The 20,647-nt window shown below is 52.0% G+C and overlaps 1 protein-coding gene across 1 annotated transcript in view; it reads right to left on the reverse strand.

Moving 5' to 3' along the window:
- Window positions 1-20,647, reverse strand: part of NEO1 (neogenin 1) — a 326,802-nt gene that overhangs the window by 153,344 nt on the left and 152,811 nt on the right. The window contains exon 5 of the mRNA XM_054168810.1: window positions 16,710-16,846. Within this exon, the coding sequence (XP_054024785.1) occupies window positions 16,710-16,846 (137 nt within the window). The remainder of the gene's footprint in view (window positions 1-16,709; window positions 16,847-20,647) is intronic.

The following is a 20,647-nucleotide window of genomic DNA, read 5'->3' on the forward strand; positions in this document are numbered from 1 at the left end:
GTGTGCTTTATGGTATGGGCTCTTCAGTAATGCCTGGTGGTGCTCAGGCATTTCCATTCCAACAGCATCCCCCAGATTCCTTCAGGAGATGTGGTGGTGCAAAAATAACACAGAAGCCTCTTGGTGGCCAAGGGCATCCTGGCCTGCAGCAGGAAGAGTGTGGCCAGCAGCAGCAGGGAGGTCATTGTGCCCTGGGCTCAGCACTGCTTAGGCCACACCTTGAGTCCTGTGTCCAGCTCTGGGCTCCTCAGGTTAGGAAAGATGTTGAGATGCTGGAAGGTGTCCAGGGAAGTCCAACAAAGCTGGGGAGGGGTCTGGAGCACAGCCCTGGCAGGAGAGGCTGAGGGAGCTGGGCTTGCTTAGCCTGCAGAAGAGGAGGCTCAGGGGAGACCTTCTTGCTCTCTGCAACTCCCTGCAGGGAGGTTGGAGCCAGCTGGGGCTTGGGCTCTTCTGCCAGGCAGGCAAGCAGCCCCAGAACAAGAGGACACAGTCTGCAGCTGTGCCAGGGGAGGTTTAGGCTGGAGGTGAGGAGAAAGTTCTTCACTGAGAGAGGAATTGGCCCTTGGGATGTGCTGCCCAGGGAGGTGGTGGAGTCCCCATGCCTGGAGGTGTTGCAGAGGGGACTGGATGTGGCCCTTGGAGCCATGGCTTAGTTGTCAGGAGGTGTTGGGTGCCAGCTTGGACTTGATGAGCTCTGAGGTCTTTTCCAACCTTACTGATTCTATGATTCTATGAAATGGAAGGGGGGGAAGTTTACCACAAAAAATAAACACCTTAAAACTCCTAAATTCAGGAATCAAACCGAAAGTTTAATTCAACCAATTAAACACAGAAGGATGACCTTGATATGCAGAGAAAAATCCTTGCCATGTAGGGCACAACTGCTATAAAAAGAGTTCTCACCTAGAGGAAGGAGGCATTTTAATGAGCTCCTCACTTCACACCTTCACAGTTCTTGGATGTCTTTGGCATATGCAGCTTTCAAATGACTACTGAGTCCTCCCTCCAGCTTTTCTGCTTTCATGGAAATGCTGTCTGCCATCGTGTTCACAACACCATGGCAAGCTGGAGAAGTCCCTGCTGACTGCAAAAGGGGAAGCATCACCCTGTCTTCAACAGGGGAAAAACAGAAAGACCCTGGAAATTCAAGGGCAGTCAGTCTTACCTCTGTGCCTGGCAAGATCATACAATCAGTACGGTTGGAAAGGACCTCAGAGCTCATCAAGTCCAACCTAGCACCCAACACCTCCTGACTAACTAATCCATGGCTCCAAGTGCCACATCCAATCCCTTTTTGGAACACTTCCAGGCATGGGGACTCCACCACCTCCCTGGGCAGCACATCCCAAGGGCCAATTCCTCTTTTTCCTCACCTCCAGCCTAAACTTTCCTTGGCACAGCTTGAGACTGTGTCCTCTTGTTCTGGTGCTGGTTGCCTGCCTGGGAGAAGAGACCAACCCCCAGCTGGCTGCAACCTCCCTTCAGGGAGCTGTAGAGAGCAGATCCTCCTGAAGGCCTTGCTAAGGCCTACAGAAAATGAAGAGGTGATTGGTGGCAGCCAGCATGGCTTCAGCGAGGGCCAATCCTCCCCAAGGAACTTGGTGTCTTCCTGCCATGGAGTTACAACAGCAGTACAGAAGGGAAGAACAACTGCTGTGACCCACCTGGCCTTGTGTAAAGCACTGACACCATCCTGCATGACAACCTGGTCATCAGGCTGGAAAAGCCTGGACTGGAGTTGTGGCCACTGGCTGCATAAGGAACTGGCTGGATGGCTACACTCTAGAGAGCTGGGGTCACGGGCTCAATGTCCAAGTAGAGAGCTGAGGTGAGCAGGGTCCCTCTGGGGTCAGCACTGGGAGCAGTGATGTTTAACATCTTTGTCAGCAACATGGACACTGGGATCGAGACACCCTCAGGAAGCTTGCTGGTAGCATTGCATCCCAAGGCAATGGGGTTGGGACTAGATGATCTTTAAGATCCCTTCCAACCCAACCCATTTTATGTATCCATGAAGCTCTATTTGACAGAGAGTAAAACCAGTACCAGGAAAACCTGCAGCCTGTCTCTAGTTTAGGTGTACTACATCCTTCAACCCTTAGCAATGACACAGCGAACCAGGCGGTAACTGCTCTTGGTTCCCTCTTCCTACATCACTGGGTGAAAACCAGGTGGCTTTTGGAACACCAGCTCAGTAGTGCAGAGGATAAACTTTCCACAGAGTATTAATGATTCCTCCTGCCTAACTCACAGAGGTCTTCAGGGTGTGCTTCCCATGGCTTCACGTGCAGCGATGCATGGCAGGCATCATTCTGTCAGCTGACAGAACGAGGGGAAATGGCCTGAAATGGTTAGGGTTGGAGATGAGGACAAATTTCTGTGCTGCAGGAGTGGTCAGGGATTGGAAGAGGCTGCCCAGGGAGGAGGTGGAGTCCCCAGCCCCAGAGGTGTTCAAGAGAAGGGTGGCCATGGCACCTGGGGCCAGGGTTCAGTGGCCATGGTGGCGTTGGGTTGACAGTGGGATTGGATGTTCTTAGAGGGCTTTTCCAACCCAAGCAGTTCTATGATATGATAAACTTCATGAGATTTTGTTCCAAGCAATCCAAAGGAAGCACAGCAGCATACTTCTCTTTCTCACAGACATCATACAACGTTGGGTTGGGTTGGGTTGGGTTGGGTTGGGTTGGGTTGGGTTGGGTTGGGTTGGGTTGGAAGTGACCTCAAAAACCATCCAGATCCAACCCCGCTGCCACAGGCAGGGACACCTCCCACCAGCACAGGTTATTCAAGGCCTCATCCAACCTGGCCTTAACACCTCCAGGCAGGAGTCAGCCACAACCTCCCTGGGCAACCTGTTCCAGTGTCTCCCCACCCTCACTGGAAAGCATTTATTCATCACACCCGGCCTAAACCTCCCCTCCTTTGCCACCCCGTAACACAGTTCAGAACCACAGCGGTGGTGAATCCTGTGCCAGGTGAATCCTGCTCCCAGCTGTAGAATTTCTAGGCATTTTTAGGAGCCTGGACAAATACATCAGAACAAGAAATTTAGCTAGAAAGCTCCATTTCCTGCAGCTAGGCCAAAAAGGTACTGATGGCAGCCCCTTTGCTCCTGTTCTAAAAGCCATTTTGTGGGAGAAAGAAAAACAACCACCACCACCACCACCAATCTCTCTTGCCACGAAGCAGCAGCTGGTTCAGAGCCTCGTTAATAAGAGCTTAATTTATTAGAAACCCAAGCTGCAAGAGCAGGCAGCTTTTACAATTCCCTCAGTTCAGGATCAGTTTCTAGACCGCAGATATTTAAGACGCTGCTGCTTAATTTAGCAACATTTTCCCTCTCCCCGGGGATTACTCAAGAACATTTACAAGGAAAAGCATTTGTGTGGACTGTCTGGGTTCCTGACAGTTTGGTTTTGTCTTTCTTAATGGTACTTGAGAGAGAGACATAAATAAATCACCAAGGGGTTTTGTTGCTGGTGGTTGTGTTTTCGATGCCCACCCTCCCTGCCTGTGCAGCTCCGGAGGCGCTGCCCTTGCCCTGTGCAATTCGGCTGTGGGCACTTGGCCAAAAGGATCTCAGCTTTGTCCTCCTCACTGCTTAACCATTTTGGGCTCGTTTTGGGGTTTGTTTTGGCACCAGGAGGATCTACACAACACCTACAGCAGAAACCATCTACAAAAGCAAGAACAGAAAGTAATTCCCTAAAGCTGAATGGCTTTGAGCTGGGAGAGGGGAGATTGAGAATGGAGATGAGGAAGAAATTCTTGACAGGGGTGTGGGGAGACACTGGCACAGGTTGCCCAGGGATGCTCCCTCCCTGGAGGTGTTGAAGGCCAGGCTGGATGAGGCCTTGAGCAACCTGGGCTGCTGGGAGGTGTTCCTGCCCATGGCAGGGGGCTGGCACTGGATGATCTTGAAGATCCCTTCCAACCCAACCCATTCTATGAATCCAGTAAGTTGGCTAGGGAATTCCCAATGCTTTGTTTAAGAAACCTCATGATTAATGGTTATCAGCTACTCAGGAAAGATGCTCTTCAAAGAGCAAAAGCCTACCCTGCAACACCACTGTTCTCTACAGACCACCTGCACTGCCCCACTCTCACTGCTGCCTTGCTCCAGCAAGCTCCTCCCCAGCATGGTGTCCACCCCTGCAGACCTGCCATGGATGCATGGTTCTTGCTGACAGTTAGGAGGAAGTCAGCCCTGCAGGGAAGAGCACCTGCTGCAAAATGATGTTTCTGGGTGCAGGAGGGGCAGGCCATTCCCATGATCAAAGAATGGGATTGATTCCAGGCCTTGCACATCCTGTGCCAGAAGCTTCAGAGAGGTGGTCCTCCCATTTCCAGTTCCTCATGCTGGTCTGCCAGTGGGTGGGTATCATGCTCTGACAGCTGATCAGACCACACTCACACCTCTGCAGCACAGCTGAAGCCGAAAACCAGCTGTTCCTGTAATAACTACCTGGCCTGTGAAGCCTCCACTTCACCTCTCCGACCTGTGGATGGTTCCTACCAGAGGGGCTGCAGCTCTCCAAGGCACACTCCTGACCCCTGTCACCACTATCAGGTTCCGATGACCCTCCCGTACGTGCCCTGCCCTCAGCAGTTAGCCTCCGCTCACATGCAGGGCACAAGGCACCACCGACAGCTGTCTCTGCTCAACCCTGACCCCAAGTAAGGGCAGAAACCCATCCCAGCCCTGAGCTCCAGGGAGTGTTTGCCCCCTTTGAAGGGTGCCAAACGAGAGGAAGCAGCAGGGCAGAGATCAGCGCTGGTGCCGGCTGCTCCACGCTCCTGCTGCCTGCGCTCTGTCTCCACGGCTCTGGAACACTGCCAGTGCATTTCAAACAGTTGCATGCTCCAAGGGGACCCTTTCTCCAACTGCCAGCACAGCTCAGGCACAGGTTCTGCAAATCTGATCACAGGAAACAAAAGTTTTGTGCCCAAAGAATCGTTCCAAGCCCCCTTCAAGAAGCTTTGTTGTCCTGTGCTCCTGAAGCACGGCCAGAGCTGGACAAGTCAGCATCACAGAGCGCTAGGGCTGCAAGGGACCTCAAGGGTCATCTGGTCCAGGTCATGGTGCAGTTGAAATGAGCTGGCCCAGCACCCTGTCAAGATGACTCTTAAACCAACCAGTGTAGGAGCATCCACTGCCTCCCTTGGGAGAGGATTCCAATGTCTGACTGTTCTCATGGGGTAAGATTTTCTTCTGGAGCCCAGTGAGAACCTCCCCTCCTGCTCTGAGAACCACAGAATGGTTTGGGTTGGAAGGTCCTCTAAAGGGCATCTAGCCCAACCCTGCCCTGCACTCAGCAGGGACATCCTCAACTACATCAGGTTGCCCAGAGCCCTGTTGAGCTTCACCTTGAATGTCTCTAGGGATGGGACCTCAACCACCTCCCTGGGCAGCCTGTTGCAGTGTTCCAGCAGCCTCATGAGCAAGATTTGCTCATGAGATTTGCACCTCCAGAGCAAGATTTCGAGACTGAGCAGCCACAACCAGAGGCTGTCAGAGGTTCTCCTGAGCCCAAGTTCTGCATAACAGAGGTGGGCAACAAGAAGCAGATCACAGTACCTTTAAACCTCACTGAAGTGCAAAGTACCAAGATGCAAAGGAGGGCTTACTCCTGTGGAAGGTTCCATTTCCTATCACCAGTCAGACATTCCATGCAGATGTGCATCTTGGGGCTCCAGCTAAGACCTGAGAGATGTCAGCTTCAACTAATGCTGTCACCTCCTCTCTCCCCGTTCCATCTGTGCTCCTCAGCAGTTAATTGTGAGTTACTCATTATCACAGAGTGCTTTGGGTTGGAAGGGACCTTTTAGATCAACCAGTTCCAAACCCCTGCCAGGGCAGGGACACCACCTGCTAGAGCAGGCTGCTCAAGGCCCCATTCAGCCTGGCTTTCAAAGCTCTTGAAGCCTCCACAATTTCTCTGGGCAGCCCATTCCAGTGCCTCACCACCCCCACGGGGAAGACTTTCCTTCTAAGGCCTGAACTAAACCCAAACGTCTTCCATTTTGAAGCCCTCTCCTCTCATCCCGTCATTCCATACCTTTGTCAAAAGTCCTTCCCCAGCTCTCTTGTAGGCTCCTTGAAACACTTTTGAACAGTCCCTCCCCAGCCTTCCTGTAGGTCCCTTTCAGATATTGAAAGCTCTAAGGTCTCCCTGGAGCCTTCTCTTCTCCAGGCTGAGCAGTCCCAACTCTCTCAGCCTGTCTACACAGGACAGAGGCTCCAGCCTCTGATCATCTTCATGGCCTTCTCTGGCCCCCATACCTCTGCTGTGCTGAGGACTCCAGAGCTGACCCCAGCACTGTAGGGGTCCCTGCTGGGGATCAGCTCAGGACAGGGCTGGCTGTGGGCCGGGAGTGCACTTTGCTGGCTCATGCTGAGCTTCTCAGCACCCAGCACCCCCAAGTCCTTCTCCTCAGCACTGCTCTCCATGCATTCTCCTCCCAGCCTGGCTTTGTGCCTGGGACTGCCCTGACCCAGGTGCAGGACCTTGCAGCTGGCTTTGAGCCTTGAACACAAAGGCAAAAATTCCTCTGGCATCATCTCTGTTCCTAGCTGGCTGAGTTCACAGATGCACTGCCCAACTCCCTAACACTCCACAACAACCACAACGAAGAGCAGCAAGGACGAGCAGAGAGGCTGTCCAGAGGATGCAGTGGTGCTGACCAAGACTCCAGGGAGTTCAACTTCCCAACCTTCCCCACACCAAGGATCTCTGGCTTCCTGCATTTCTTTTGTACCACTATGGAACAAACTTCATTAACCACAGAATGGTAGGAGTTGGAAGGAAGAGACCTCCAGAGATCATTGAGCCAGAGCAGGACCACCTAGGGCAGGCCACACAGGAACATATCCAGACAGGTCTTGAAAGCCTCCAGAGAAGGAGGCTCCACAACCTCTCTCAGCAGCCTGCTCCACCACAGTTTCAGGGAAAAGAAACAACCTGGAGGAAGCTGGAGCATTCTTTCACCTATTAGAAGCTTCCCCCAAGCAGATAAGCAGAAACCCAGCACTTTGTCCTGAATCCAAGCCCTTCACAGCACCAGCTTCAGTGCAGTACCCTCCCACTCTGTAATTAAGTGCTGCCAATTATCAGTATGCAGCACTGAGCTTAATGAGAAAGGGGGATCAATAGCCCAGGCAGTGCCAGACAGGCTTCAGCCATCGTCAGCGTCGGGTCACCTTGCTTCCCTAAAATTGTTCCAATCCTAACCAAAGCTTAATGCAAACCTGAGAGCTACCCAGACATACTCCTCTGTCACTACAAGGCTTAATGTGCTCCTCAGCCACCTACAGGTTCTTCACAAAGCAAAGTCCCTGCACAGATGAAGATCTCAGATGTGCTTCTGGCAGGCAAAGCTAAGACTCTTTACATTAAGGCTCTGCCTTCCATAGCTGTTTTGCTTGGAAGCCAGCATGGACAGGGCCAAGCTCCCCAACAGCAAGGAGACAACAGGGAAGCTGCCACCAGGCTGCTGCAGTGTGGCTTTGCTTGCTGGACCTCAGTTTCAGAAGGCCATTGAGAGACTTGAAGGTGTCCAGAGAAGGGCAAGGAGGCTGGGGAGGGGTCTGGAGCACAGCCCTGGCAGGAGAGGCTGAGGGAGCTGGGCTTGCTTAGCCTGCAGGAGAGGAGGCTCAGGGGAGACCTTCTTGCTCTCTGCAACTCCCTGCAGGGAGGTTGGAGCCAGCTGGGGCTTGGGCTCTTCTCCCAGGCAAGCAGCCCCAGAACAAGAGGACACAGTCTCAAGCTGTGCCAGGGGAGGTTTAGGCTGGAGGGGAGGAGAAAGTTCTTGCCAGTAAGCGGAATTGGCCCTTGGGCTGTGCTGCCCAGGGAGGTGGTGGAGTCCCCATGCCTGGAGGTGTTGCAGAGGGGACTGGATGTGGCCCTTGGAGCCATGGTTTGGTTGTCAGGAGGTGTTGGGTGCCAGCTTGGACTTGATGAGCTCTGAGGTCTTTTCCAACCTTTGATTCTATGCTTGAGCACCAAATTATTGCCCCTCTTCATGGGAAGGAATCTCCCCTGGCAAAGGTGCTTGGTCTGAGACCATGATGATGCATCCTTTTGCCTAAGGAGGTGGTGGAGTCACCAAGCCTGGAGATGTTTAGAGGTGGTTGGGATGTGGTGCTTGGGGCTATGCTTTAAGGGTGAACCTTGTAGAGCAGGGTTATAGGTTGGACTTGGTGATCCCAAGGGTCTTTTCCAACCTGAATGTTTCTGTGATTTCTGTGCAGCCCAGATTAGACACTAGGAAGAAATTCCTCCCCATGGTTGAAACAAGTTTCCTTGAGAAGCTGTGGAGGCTCCAAGCCTGGAAGTGCTCCAAGCCAGGTTGGCTGGGGCCTTGAGCAGCCAGCCTAAAAGGAAACATCCCTGCCCATGGCAGCAAATTGGAACTGGAAAACCTGTAAGCTCCCTTCCAATCCAAACCATTCTGTGACTGCATGGAAATCTCAACAAGTTAATCTCAAGCTGGTTTATGGTTATAAACCTAAGACTGATCTCTGTGCAAGACAAGGTCACAGACGGCTTCTCAGAAAGTCAGACCTACAAACACTCTCTGCAAACTAAGTTTCTTTACTCCTCTAGGTACACCAAACCTCACTCACTTCCCAGACCCTAGAAGGGAATAGCACAGATAACAACAGAAAAAGAGAAATCACAGGGTTGGAAGGGAGCTCAGGGCTCAGCCAGCTCCAAGCCCCTGCCATGGCCAGGGACACCTCACACTACAGCAGGTTGCTCACAGCCACCTCCAGCCTGGCTGCAAACACCTCCAGGCAGCAGGCTTCTATCACCTCCCAGTGTCTTACCACCCTCCTGGGGAAGAACTTCTTCCTAACATCCAGTCTGAATCCTGACTCTTCTCACACCTACCAGGGAATCACAGAAACATTAAGGTTAGAAATGACCTCCAAGAGAATTAATTGAGTCCAGCTGTTAACCCAACACTGCCAGGTCACCACTAAACCATGTTCCTAAGCATCACACCCACATGGCTTTTTAATGCTTCCAGGGATGGTGACAGCACCACTGCCCTGGGCAGCCTGTTCCAGGCCTTGACAACCTTTTCTGCAGAAATTGTTCCTCGTGTCCAACCTAAACCTCCCCAAGTGCAACCTGAACCTGTTGCCTCTCATTCCATCACTTGTTACCTGTGAGAAGAGACCAAAACCCACCTGGCTCCAACCTCCTTCAAGGGATGTGTAGACAGCCAGAAGGTCTCCCCTCAGCCTCCTCTTCTCCAGACTAAACACCCCCTTCTCCCTCAGCTGCTCCTCCCCAGCCCTGTTCTCCAGACCTTTCCCTAGCTTAACTGCCCTTCTCTGGACCTGCTCCAACACCTCAACATCCTTCTTGGAGTGAAGGACCCAAAACCGAACCTAGGACTCAAGAATTCACCAATGCTGAGTTCAGTAGGCAAATCCCTGCCTTGGTCCCGCTGGCCACACCATTGCTGATCCAGGCCAGGATACCTTTGGCCTTCCTGGCCACCTGGGCATACCCTGGCTCATGTTCAGCCAGCTGTCAATCAATTCCCCCCTGGTCCTTTTCCACTGGGCAGTTTCCAGCCACTCTGGCTCAAGCCTGAAGTACTCATGGGGTTGTTGTAACACAAGTGCTGGACCCAATGCCCTTGGCCCTTGCTGATCCTCATCCCTCTGGCCTTGGCCCATTGATCCAGCCTTGCAAGACCCCTCTGGAGAGCCTGCTTAACCTCCAGCAGATCATCACTCCCACACATCTCACTGCCATCCTCAAAGCTACTGCAGGTGTCTTGATCCCCTGGTCTAGATCATTGATAGAGATACTAAAGAGCACCGGCCCCAAGGCCCAGCTGTGATTCATTTCCTTGGCAGCCTTCAGATCTGCCATATCAATTCAGAAGGAAAATGAAGGAGGGGAAATTCTTTTGGTTTATTATTTTCTGGTTCAGTCTGAACTGCAGTAAATATTTCAGCAGGAAGAGAAGCCTCCCTCCAAACACATCATCCACAACCTGAGCACCAAGCCAGGCGACAGGAAGCTCAGGCACAGATCTATCCTGCCTGACAGCATCTGCACAGAGCCCAGGGGCACTGGGCACAGTGATAAATCCTGAGCATTTCCCAGATGAAGAATGAACTTGTAACCTTCTCAGTATTTAACTGTCACTACAGCTCTTCCAGGCCACAGGTTTTAGTCTAAACAGAAGCCAGCTGACTGCATTTTCATGCATTTACTGCTTGCTCCCCCAGCTTTCCACTCTTATCTCACACAACTACTGCAGGTTCTGGTGGTGCTGCTGAGAGCAAACCAATTTTTCCACTGCTCTCAATTCATTCCATGTGTTGGAAACAGGGCTGGTACCCAGCCCCATCCCTCCTGCTGACAGCAAGGGGAACACTGACAGCACAGCTCATGGAGCTCTGACTTTGTACCAAAGACTTTCAGACACCAAATTATTGCCTCCCTTCATGGGAAGAAACTTACCCTGGCAAAGGAACCTTCCAGGAGCTTGCACTCAGACCATCATGACACATGCTTTAGATACCCAAGCTGAGGCATTAGGGAGAAATTATTCCCCATGAGGGAAAAAGGTTGCCCTGAGCAGTTGTGAAGAGGCCTTGAGCAGAGCTACAGGCTGGGGTCAGAGTGGCTGAGAGCTACCAAACAGAGAGGGACCTGGGGGTGCTGATTGACAGCCACCTAAACATGAGCCAGCAGTGTGCCCAGGGGGCCAAGAAAGCCAATGGCATCCTGGCCTGCATCAGGAATAGTGTGGACAGCAGAAGCAGGGAGGTCATTGTGCCCCTGTACTCTGCATTGGTCAGGCCACACCTTGAGTCCTGTGTCCAGCTCCCCAACAGCAAGGAGACACCAGGGCAGCTGCCACCAGGCTGCTGCAGTGTGGCTTTGCTTGCTGGACCTCAGTTTCAGAAGGCCATTGAGAGACTTGAAGGTGTCCAGAGAAGGGCAAGGAGGCTGGGGAGGGGTCTGGAGCACAGCCCTGGCAGGAGAGGCTGAGGGAGCTGGGCTTGCTTAGCCTGCAGAAGAGGAGGCTCAGGGGAGACCTTCTTGCTCTCTGCAACTACCTGAAAGGTGGTTGTAGCCAGGAGGGGGTTGGTCTCTTCTCCCAGGCACCCAGCACCAGAACAAGAGGACACAGTCTCAAGCTGCACCAGGGGAGGTTTAGGCTGGAGGTAGGGAGAAAGTTCTTCACCGAGCGAGTCGTTCGTCATTGGGATGTGCTGCCCAGGGAGGTGGTGGAGTCCCCATCCCTGGAGGTGTTCAAGAGGGGATTGGATGTGGCACTTGGTGCCATGGTCTGGTCATGAAGTCTGTGGGGACAGGTTGAACTCAATGATCCTCGAGGTCTCTTCCAACCTTAGTGATACTGTGAGACTGTAACCTGGTCTAGAAGGAGGTGTCCCTGCCCATGGCAGGGGGGTTGGAACTGGATGATCTTTAAGGGCCCTTCCAACCCAACCCAACCCATTCTAGGATTCTCAGATTAACTCAAGCACAAGCAAGTAGGTACAGAACTGTACAACACACATTTCATCCATTTCATATCTGCCCCTAAAGCTTCCTTCAAACATGGATGGGATTCAGAGATATCAAACTTCAGAGGCTCTTAGCTTCTGATCTTCCCTCAGGACATTTCACGTTCTCTTCCACACCCAAACCACTTCTTAAGGAGGCTAGGCACAAATACAGTGTGTGGCACATGGGTACATGAAGTCTCCAGCTTGCACACTTCATCCTGAAGTTGTAAGTAAGCTCTGTGCAGTTCTCTCCTGTTTACCTTGTGCAAGCACACAAGCAGCACAGCAAACTGTCCCTGTTCATGGCCATCTGAGCACAGCAGACACTCCACCACGAGACACTGCAGGGTGCCCTGCCCTTTACTGATGGTTAGACATTTTGTCCTTGCCACCATGGAATGAGAGAATCAGTGAAAGAATGGCTCAGGTTGGAAGAGACCTCAGAGATTACCTACTCCAACCTCCCCACCATGAGCCCCTGCAACTAGCCTCATCCAATCTGGCCTTGAACATCCCCAGGGAGGAGGCATCCACAACCTGCCTGGGCAACCTGTTCCAGAGTCTCACCACCCTCACACTGAAGTTCTTCCTCAGCTCCAGTCTAACCCTGCTCTGCCTCAGCTTCAAACCATTCCCCCTTGGCCTGGCTCCAGACGCCCTTAGGAACAGTTCCTCTGCAGCCTTCCTGTAGGACAGCTTCAGCTAATGGACGACAGCTCTAAGGCTTCCCCAGAGCCTTCTCTTCTCCAGGCTCAACACCCCCAGCTCCCTCAGCCTGTCATCACAGCAGAGGTGCTCCAGTCCTTGGGCCATTCTTGTGGCCTCTTCTGGACTCATGACAACAGCTCTGTGTCCTTCTTGTGCTGGGGACACCAGAACTGGATGCAGTATTTGAGGTGGGGTCTCACAAGAGCAGAGTAAAGGGTCAGAATCACCTGTCTTGACCTTGGATCTTGGAAGAATGAATATATCCATGATCAGCCCAACACAGCAGATCCATGGCAGCTGCCTCCCACCAGTACCACAGCAGAGAGACCATATCAGCTTCCAGGGTTTTGTATCCTTGTTAAAGGATACAGGAAAGCTGTGATACAGGAAGGCTGGTCTTGGAATAGGAACAGTTAGAATCATAGAATGGGTTGGGCTGGAAGGGACCTCCAAAGGTCATCTAGGTCCAATACCTCTGTAGTCAGCAGGGACATCCTCCACTAAATCAGGTTGCTCAGAGCTCTGTGGAGCCTGACCTTGAATATCTCCAGGGATGGGGCCTCAACTACCTCCCTGGGCAGCCCATCCCAGTGTTCCAGCAGCCTCCTGGTGCAGAACTTGTTCCTCACATCCAATCTCAATCTGCTCTGCTCTCATTTCAAACCACTGCCCCTCGTCCTGTCACTGTAGGCCTTTGGGCACAGTCCCTCTGCAGCCCCTTTCAGGTATTGTTCTGTGCACAACTGAAGCTTAGGACTGGATGAAATGAGTTGTTTCTAACCACCTGCAAATTGCAGTCAATCCCTGCCTGGCGCTGCAGGGAAATGGCAGCTGAGAGGCATCAACAGGAACCTCACTTCAGCTGTCCTAACACTGTCAAACAATGCCAGGCAGAGATCTACAAAGGTCTCGCTGCGCTGCCACAGTGAAATGCTAAGAGGTGGGAACAAAGGCTGGCTCTGCCTTAGGACAGCCTTTACCCTGCTGCTGAAATCTCCAACCACAATAGCCCAGGTGCTTCAAGAAACAGATGCAGAAACCCAGATGAGACTGGGGAGAATTCAATACCCCAGCAATGGATTTCTTGTATGGATCTCTGCCAGGCTCATTTTTAAGGCCAACAGAAGGTGCTTAAATTAAACAAAAGCATGCTGTTACTAGGTGTGAAGAGATGGCAGCTTTCCTAGGCTGGAAGGAAATGGCTCAGTGCTCAGATACCAGCTCCTCAAACTCTTCAAGCCCTCACCAAACCGCAGCACTGCAGCCACACAACTGCCCTCCACACTGCTGTCTCAGGGGAAAGCAGAATGAAGCTTAGAACTCAGAAAGAAAAAGGGAAAAGCAACTTGCTTCAATGCCTTCTGTACAATTGTAAATATGTTTGAAGTTCCAGGCACTAAATTGATTCCTTTGTTGGGTTTTTTGTACCAGGACCACCTTCCAAATCATCAGAATCAACTGCAAACAATCCCTTACGTGAGTTTAGGTAAGGAGCAAAGAGTGATCACTTTCATCCCCCAAGTGCCCTGGCTGCCCAGCCTGCAGGAAGGCTTTAACCCCAGCCCTACCTGTGACTTGCTTTAGCTTAACTGCATCACAGCAGCAGTATTATTAACTTCTGCCACTGCCCATAAAGCTCCAAGCCTCATGCCACTTCTGGAAGATATATAGGTTGGAACTGAAGTCAAGACAGCAGAGGGTGAGTTGCATAAACACATCACCACCATATAAATGCTGTGCAGCATCAAGCATGTCAGTATTTAAAAAGACAAAGCACCCAAGTTTTATCCTTGTGGCCCAGAGAGCTGAGACAAATGTGGCTTGGATTTTTCCTCCCTGCATGACCAGAATGTGTTTGCTTTCAAAACACTCTGAGTCAAAGCAGAGCTGCTCTGCATGCCAACAGGCCTCACAGAGAAGGGGTTTTTCACAGGATCACAAACACTCACAGAGTGGTAGGGGGTGGAAGGGACCTCTGGAGATCACTGAGTCCAGCCCCCCTGCCAGAGCAGGATCACCCAGGGCAGGTCACACAGGAATGCATCCAGGTGAGTTTGCAATGTGTCCAGAGAAGGAGACTCCACATCCTCTCTGGGCAGCCTGCTCCAGGGCCCCAGCACCCTCACAGTGAAAGCATTTTCCCTTCTGCTCCCATGGCACCTCCTCTGCTCCAGCTTGCCCCCAGTGCCCCTTGTGCTGTCCTTGGACCTCCTTGGGCAGAGCCTGGCTCTGTGTCTTCCTGACACCGCCCTGCACATCTTTCTCCCCAGCACTGAGGGCAGCCCTCAGGCTCCTCTGCTCCAAGCCCCAGCTCCCTCAGCCTGGCCTCACAGGGAGATGTTCCACTACCTTCAGCATCACTGTGGCTCTCCACTGGACTCTTTCAAGCAATTCCCTGAGGTCTTTCTTGAACAGAGGGGCCTGGAACTGGACACAAATGTCCAGATGTGGCCTCACCAGGCCAGAGTAGAGGAGCAGGAGAACCTCTCTGGACCTGTTAGCCTTCCTTATACCACTCAGGATGCCGTTGGCCTTCTTGGCCATGAGGGCACATTGCTGGCTCATGGTCACCCAGGTTGTCCACCAGGAGCCCCCAGGTCCCTTTCCCCTACCCTGCTCTCCACCAGATACTCATGCCCACCTTCTAAAGAAAAGCTGAGCCAGACAGAAATGTTTCTGCACCAGCTCCTACAGAAAGGAGCACTGCTCAAAAAGCTGGTCCTGAGCCAGCAGGGGAGGAAAAGGAGGAGGCAGCTTGAAATTACAAGTAGCAGGTCAAAGCACAAAGCAAGCACTGCCAGAGTACTCCCAGGAGAATCTGCCCCCAGCATGCTCAGAAACAAATTCTGTGCCTTGTTTCTGGTCACTTTGACAGAGCTATGGTTCAGCACAGCTCTGAGGGGAAGCAGGAGTGCTGTGGATACTAATATAAACCTGCCTTCACTTCAGCCCTGGAGAGGAAGGCTTCAGCTGTTCAGCACTGAGCAGCTTAATGATCAACTTCCTCAGAGAACTTGTCCCTTCCTAATATTTCTCTTTCAAACCCAGCTGATCTTCTCCAGCTCTTCTACACCACAAGTTCCAGGTACAACATAAAATCATGGAATCAAAGAATTGTTTCAGCTGGAAAAGCCTTCCAAGCTCATCCACTCCAACCAGCAACCCAACACCACCATGCCCACTAAACCATGGCCCCAGGTGCCATGGCCACAGGTTTCTTGAACCCCCCCAGGGCTGGGGACTCCACCAGCTCTCTGGGCAGCCTCTTCCAATCCCTGACCACTCTTGCAGAAAACAAGTTTTTCCTCACCTCCAACCTAACCCTCCCCTGGCACAATTCCATGCCATTTCCTCTTGTCCTATCACTTGTTACTAGAGTGAAGAGACCAAACCCTACCTCCCACCAGCCTCCTTTCAGGGAGCTGTAGAGAGCAATTCAGTCTCCCCTCAGCTTATCTTCTTCACACTAAACAACCCCAGTTCCCTCAGCTGCTCCTCCCCAGCCCTGCTCTCCAGACCTCCTCACCAGCCTCGCTGCCACCCTCCAGCACCCTCTGGACACCCTCCAGCACTTCAATGCCTTTCCTCTACTGTGGCACCTAGAATTGTGGCCTCACCAGGGCCAAGCACAGGGGCACAATCACTTTTCTGTTGCTGCTCTTAAGCACTCTCACAAGCTGTGCCAGGGGAGGTTTAGGCTGGAGGTGAGGAGAAAGTTCTTCACTGAGAAAGCTGTTAGCCATTGGGATGTGCTGCCCAGGGAGTCCCCATGGCTGGAGGTGTTCAAGAGGGAATTGGATGTGGCACTTGGTGCCATGGTCTAGTAGGCATGAGGTCTTGGGTGACAGGTTGGACTTGATGATCTTTGAGGTCTTTCCCAGCCTTGTTGATTCTATGATTCTATATTCCATATATTGTAGCTGGAGAATTTGAAACCAATAGTAAGATCCAATCAATTGAAAAAGCACCTGACAGGTTTCCTCAGGACACAGTAGAAAGGTGAAGAAGCAAACCTTGCTGCTACCTTATTTGCCCAGGGTCTTTAAGAAAGCTGTTTTCAAAATCAATTTGTCAACCCTTGAGTGCTGTTTCTGGGAAGAACAGGTTTCAAGAACGAGTGAGACAGTGAGGCACAGGAGGGACCAGGGCAATACCAAGGAAGTACTCAGCTCCTTGGAAACAACAAAAGCCTTAGGGAGTAAAAAAAATACTTCCTGTAGGCCCTTTCAAGGAAGGCCTCAGTAGGATCAGAGAATTGTTTTGGTTGTAAAAGGCCTTTAGGATCATCAGGTGCAACCACTAAGGGCAGCAGCAGTTAGCTAACACAGCTGGGGCAGCGGTGTGGGGATGTGTGTGGGCACAAAAACCAATGGGGTCTTCCACTGACCACCCAAAACACTCCTGTAAAAAGTCACCAGGAGATCTGTTCTCTCAAATCATTCAGTATTTGGCCTACCTTGAACTGCAAGCTCTGCCTGAGCTGTGATAGTCTCATTTCCATTCTCTGCTATGCAGGTGTAGGTCCCAGCGTCCTCCTCCGCCACCTCGCTGATCGCCAGGCTGCCTCCCGCCAGCAGCAGAAGCCTTTCATGGCTGCACAAAACAGGACAGAGGGGTCAGCTGATGGGCAAGTCACAGAATCACACAGTCTGTGGGGTGGGAAGGGACCTCTAGAGACACATCTTGGGATTCTTTTCACAGCACTCTATTGTGACTGCTGCCAGAAAAGGCAGAAGCCTCCCGCCGTGGATCAGATCAAAAATGAACACACAGGAAAAGCAGGAGCGTTAGTGGTGATCAAAGACAAGGAAGCACAATCCATCTCCAGCAAGAAAATCCTCCCCCCTTCTCCCCCTTTCTTTTCTTTTATTCACCTGTACTCTGCCCAGGTGAATTCATTAGACTTAAACCACACAAGTGTGCTGAAGTCAGCACAAAGAAACCAAACCTGGAAGTCTTGGGCCTTGCCACCTCCAAGGCATCACGGCACCTCGGGATCATCTAAAGAGGTTCCAAGACCATTTAAGACCACCACAGAATGTCAGGGGCTGGAAGGGACCTCGAGAGATCATCCAGTCCACCACCCCTGCCAAAGCAGGATCACCTATAGCACTTCACACAGGAACTCGTGCAGGCAGGTCCTGGATATCTCCAGATCCAACAAATCAATGTTCCTCCCAGGTCCTGAACCTCTTTGTCTGCAGCTGGACATGGACAGCCCACGGAGACAAAAGAGCTATCCAAACATTGTCTAGGTGAACAAAACCAATGCCCCTGAAGACATTGTGTGTGCAAATGGCACGTTAGGGCTGCACTGAAACCGTGCCTAAAGGAAAATAAATGAGGGAGACAAGCCTGGACCTTCACACATCCACACATGCAGCTTTGTACCTCCTTCTGTTATGCAAAAGAGCTTCTTTGATTCCTCCTTCCAGCACTGGGGGTAAATTACATGAATCTGAGCACCATGTAATCTGCTGAAGGCTAAAGATGACAGCAGAAAGAAATGGAGGCACTTGCTAACTGAGGTGGATCTGCCAGTGAGAGCCAGGACACACAACAAGGCAGGCTGGCCACCAGACAGGCTTTTAGTGTGGCTGTAATGACTGAGAGTGCCTTCTGCTGCCTGCCTCCTGATCTCCATAGTAACCCAGCTAAAAGCAACACGTGCAGGATGATGCTCATTTTCCCATGGGCAGCCCCTGGAAAAGGAAGCAAAGCGTGCATGGTGTGACAGGAGACCTGTGGTGAGTGACCAGTAATTGAGATGTGCTCGGCAATGGTCCCTGGCAGCCCAGCAGGCAGCTGTGTGCTGGGCTCCATCCAGAGCAGGGAGGGCAGCAGCACAGGGAGGGGATTCTGCCCCTCTGCTCTGCTGAGGCCCTGCCTGCAGCACTGCCTCCAGTGCTGGGGCCCCCAGCACAAGAAGGACCTGGAGCTGCTGGAGTGGGTCCTGAGGAGATCACAAAGATAATCACAGGGCTGAAGAACCTCCCCTATGGGGACAGGCTGAGAGAACTGGGGCTGTTCAGCCTGGAGAAGACAAGGCTCCAGGGAGACCTCAGAGCAACCTTCCTGTACCTGAAGGGGACCTACAAGAAAGCCAAGGAAGGATTTTTGACAAGGGCTTGTAGTGACAGGATGAGAGGGAACAGCTTTAAGCTTGTGGAGGGGAGACTGAGAGTGGAGATGAGGAAGACATTCTTTCCAGTGAGGGTGGGGAGACACTAGCACAGGTTGCCCAAGGAGGCTGAGGATGCTCCCTCCCTGGAGGTGTTCCAGGCCAGAACTTGAGCAACCTGGGCTAGTGGGAGGTGTCCCTGCCCATGGCAGTGGGTCAGAACTAGATGGTCTTTAAGGTCCCTTCCAAAGTAAACCATTCCATGAATGTATGTCACCAGAACTGTAAAAAGTTAGTAGACATTGTCACATTAGCCACAGAAGTTTCTCCCTGTAGACAAGCTGCTGCCATTTGCAAGGTTATGTAATTCTCAGCCACCTGAACTTTATGGTGTGTTTTTAGTGTCTTTGATTATTTTGCTCCAGAAAGCCTGCAGGAGAGTGCAGAGTTTACCAAAGTGCCACCCAGTACAAGTTTAACTGTGTTAAAAACAGGGAAGAAAACAAGGAATCCCTCAGACCCCTCGGTGATGCTTCCAGTAGGCATTGGCGAGGGGATTAGGCTGGGCTTAAAGCAAAACTGCCACGGTAATAGAGTCAAAACATCTTCATTTTGTAAGGACAATGAAGCATTTCCACAAAAAAAGAGTGAAGCAATCAGATTTCAGGCACTGGAGACAAAGCATCAGCTTAATATAAAAGCCATAACACGATTTCAAGTGCCATTAAAGGCAACAAAGATTGATCATTCAAGTGTCAGGGAACAGCAAGAAGAGCAAATCAAATTGAAGCCCTCTGCAGACATTCCAGGCAGCCTTCAGAGCCCCACTCAGGGTGCACAGCCACTGGAGCCGCCCTGGCTCCCTGCCCCCTGTGCTTCTTGCTGTTCCAGGAGCACACAACAGAGTCAGCCTCTATTAATGTGCCCTATTCAAACAGCCAGGCACACCCCGGGGGCTGAGCTTCCTCCCCCACCACCACCTTTGAAATGCCTATTCCCCAAGCACCTCCTGAGCTATTTGCAGCCTCGGTAAAGCACAGCAGGTAAAATTAGACGCTGAAGGAGATTATTTGGTGGAATCTCCTGCCCAGAAACCTCTCCATAATGACTCTGCTCTGTTTAACCTTTGCCGCGTCGAGCCGGTGCCACTCGCGCCACACCAATCACTCCCAGGGCCAGGCAAACAATCACGTGGCATGATTACAAATATCACAGCTTTCTGGGAGCTGTGCTGAAGAGGGGTAACAAAACCACCCCAAACCCATCTTAAGGCAATGTATGTGATCACACAACTGTATCAGCTCATTGAAACCCGGACAGCGACAGCAGGAAATGAACACCGTGTGCGCCACCTCGGCTTCGTCGCCTCCTCCCTTGAGGAAAGCCTCAGCACCCCCCCAGCCACCTTCCACAGGCAACAAATTTCACTGCAACTGACAGCCCAAACCCACCATCCAGTCAGCTGTACTCCAACAGCCTTCCTAAAGCATCATGGTGCCGTTTGGAGTCCTTTCAGCACTTCATTCTCACACTAACCAGCCCATTGACTGCATTTACTGGGCTGGAAGGGGCTTCTAGAAATCAGCAAATCCAACCCCCCTGCCAGAGCAGGATCACCTAGGACAGGTCACACAGGAATGTATCCAGACAGGACTTGAAAGTCTCCAGAGGAGGAGACTGCACAACCTCTCTGGGCAGCCTGCTCCAGGGCTCTGGCAGCCTCACACCAAACAAGTTTCGCCTCCCGTTCAGATGGAACCCCCTGCTTGCCCCCGTTGTTCCTTGCCACGTCACTGGGCATCACCACAAACAGCCTGGCACCTTCCTCCTGACCCCCACCCCTCAGCTATTTATAGACATTGATCAGACTCCCTCTCAGACTTCTCCAGACTAAGCAGCCCCAGGGCTCTGTGTCTTTCTTCATAGCACAGATGTTCAAGCCCCCCACTCATCCTCATGGCTTCAGCTGGACTCTCTCCAGCAGAGTCCTTTTGGAAGAGTCTGTGGCACATGCATTTGTAACTGCTTCCACAGACTGGCCAAACAGAGCTTGAGTTACCCAAGAGATGCTGGTAGAGCACCAATGACCCACACACTGGAAACATTTTGAAGCAGAATCTCTTCCAAACACTTAATACTCAGTGCCCGAGGTCCACAAGGAAGATCCAAGGGCTGGAACACCTCTGCTATGAGGATGGGCTGAGGGAGCTGGAGGGGTTCAGCCTCTGGGGGGGATCTGGGGGGATCTTAGAGCTGCCTTCTGATACCTGAAG

This window comes from Dryobates pubescens, chromosome 17 (assembly GCF_014839835.1).
Source record: "Dryobates pubescens isolate bDryPub1 chromosome 17, bDryPub1.pri, whole genome shotgun sequence".
Taxonomy (NCBI): domain Eukaryota; kingdom Metazoa; phylum Chordata; class Aves; order Piciformes; family Picidae; genus Dryobates; species Dryobates pubescens.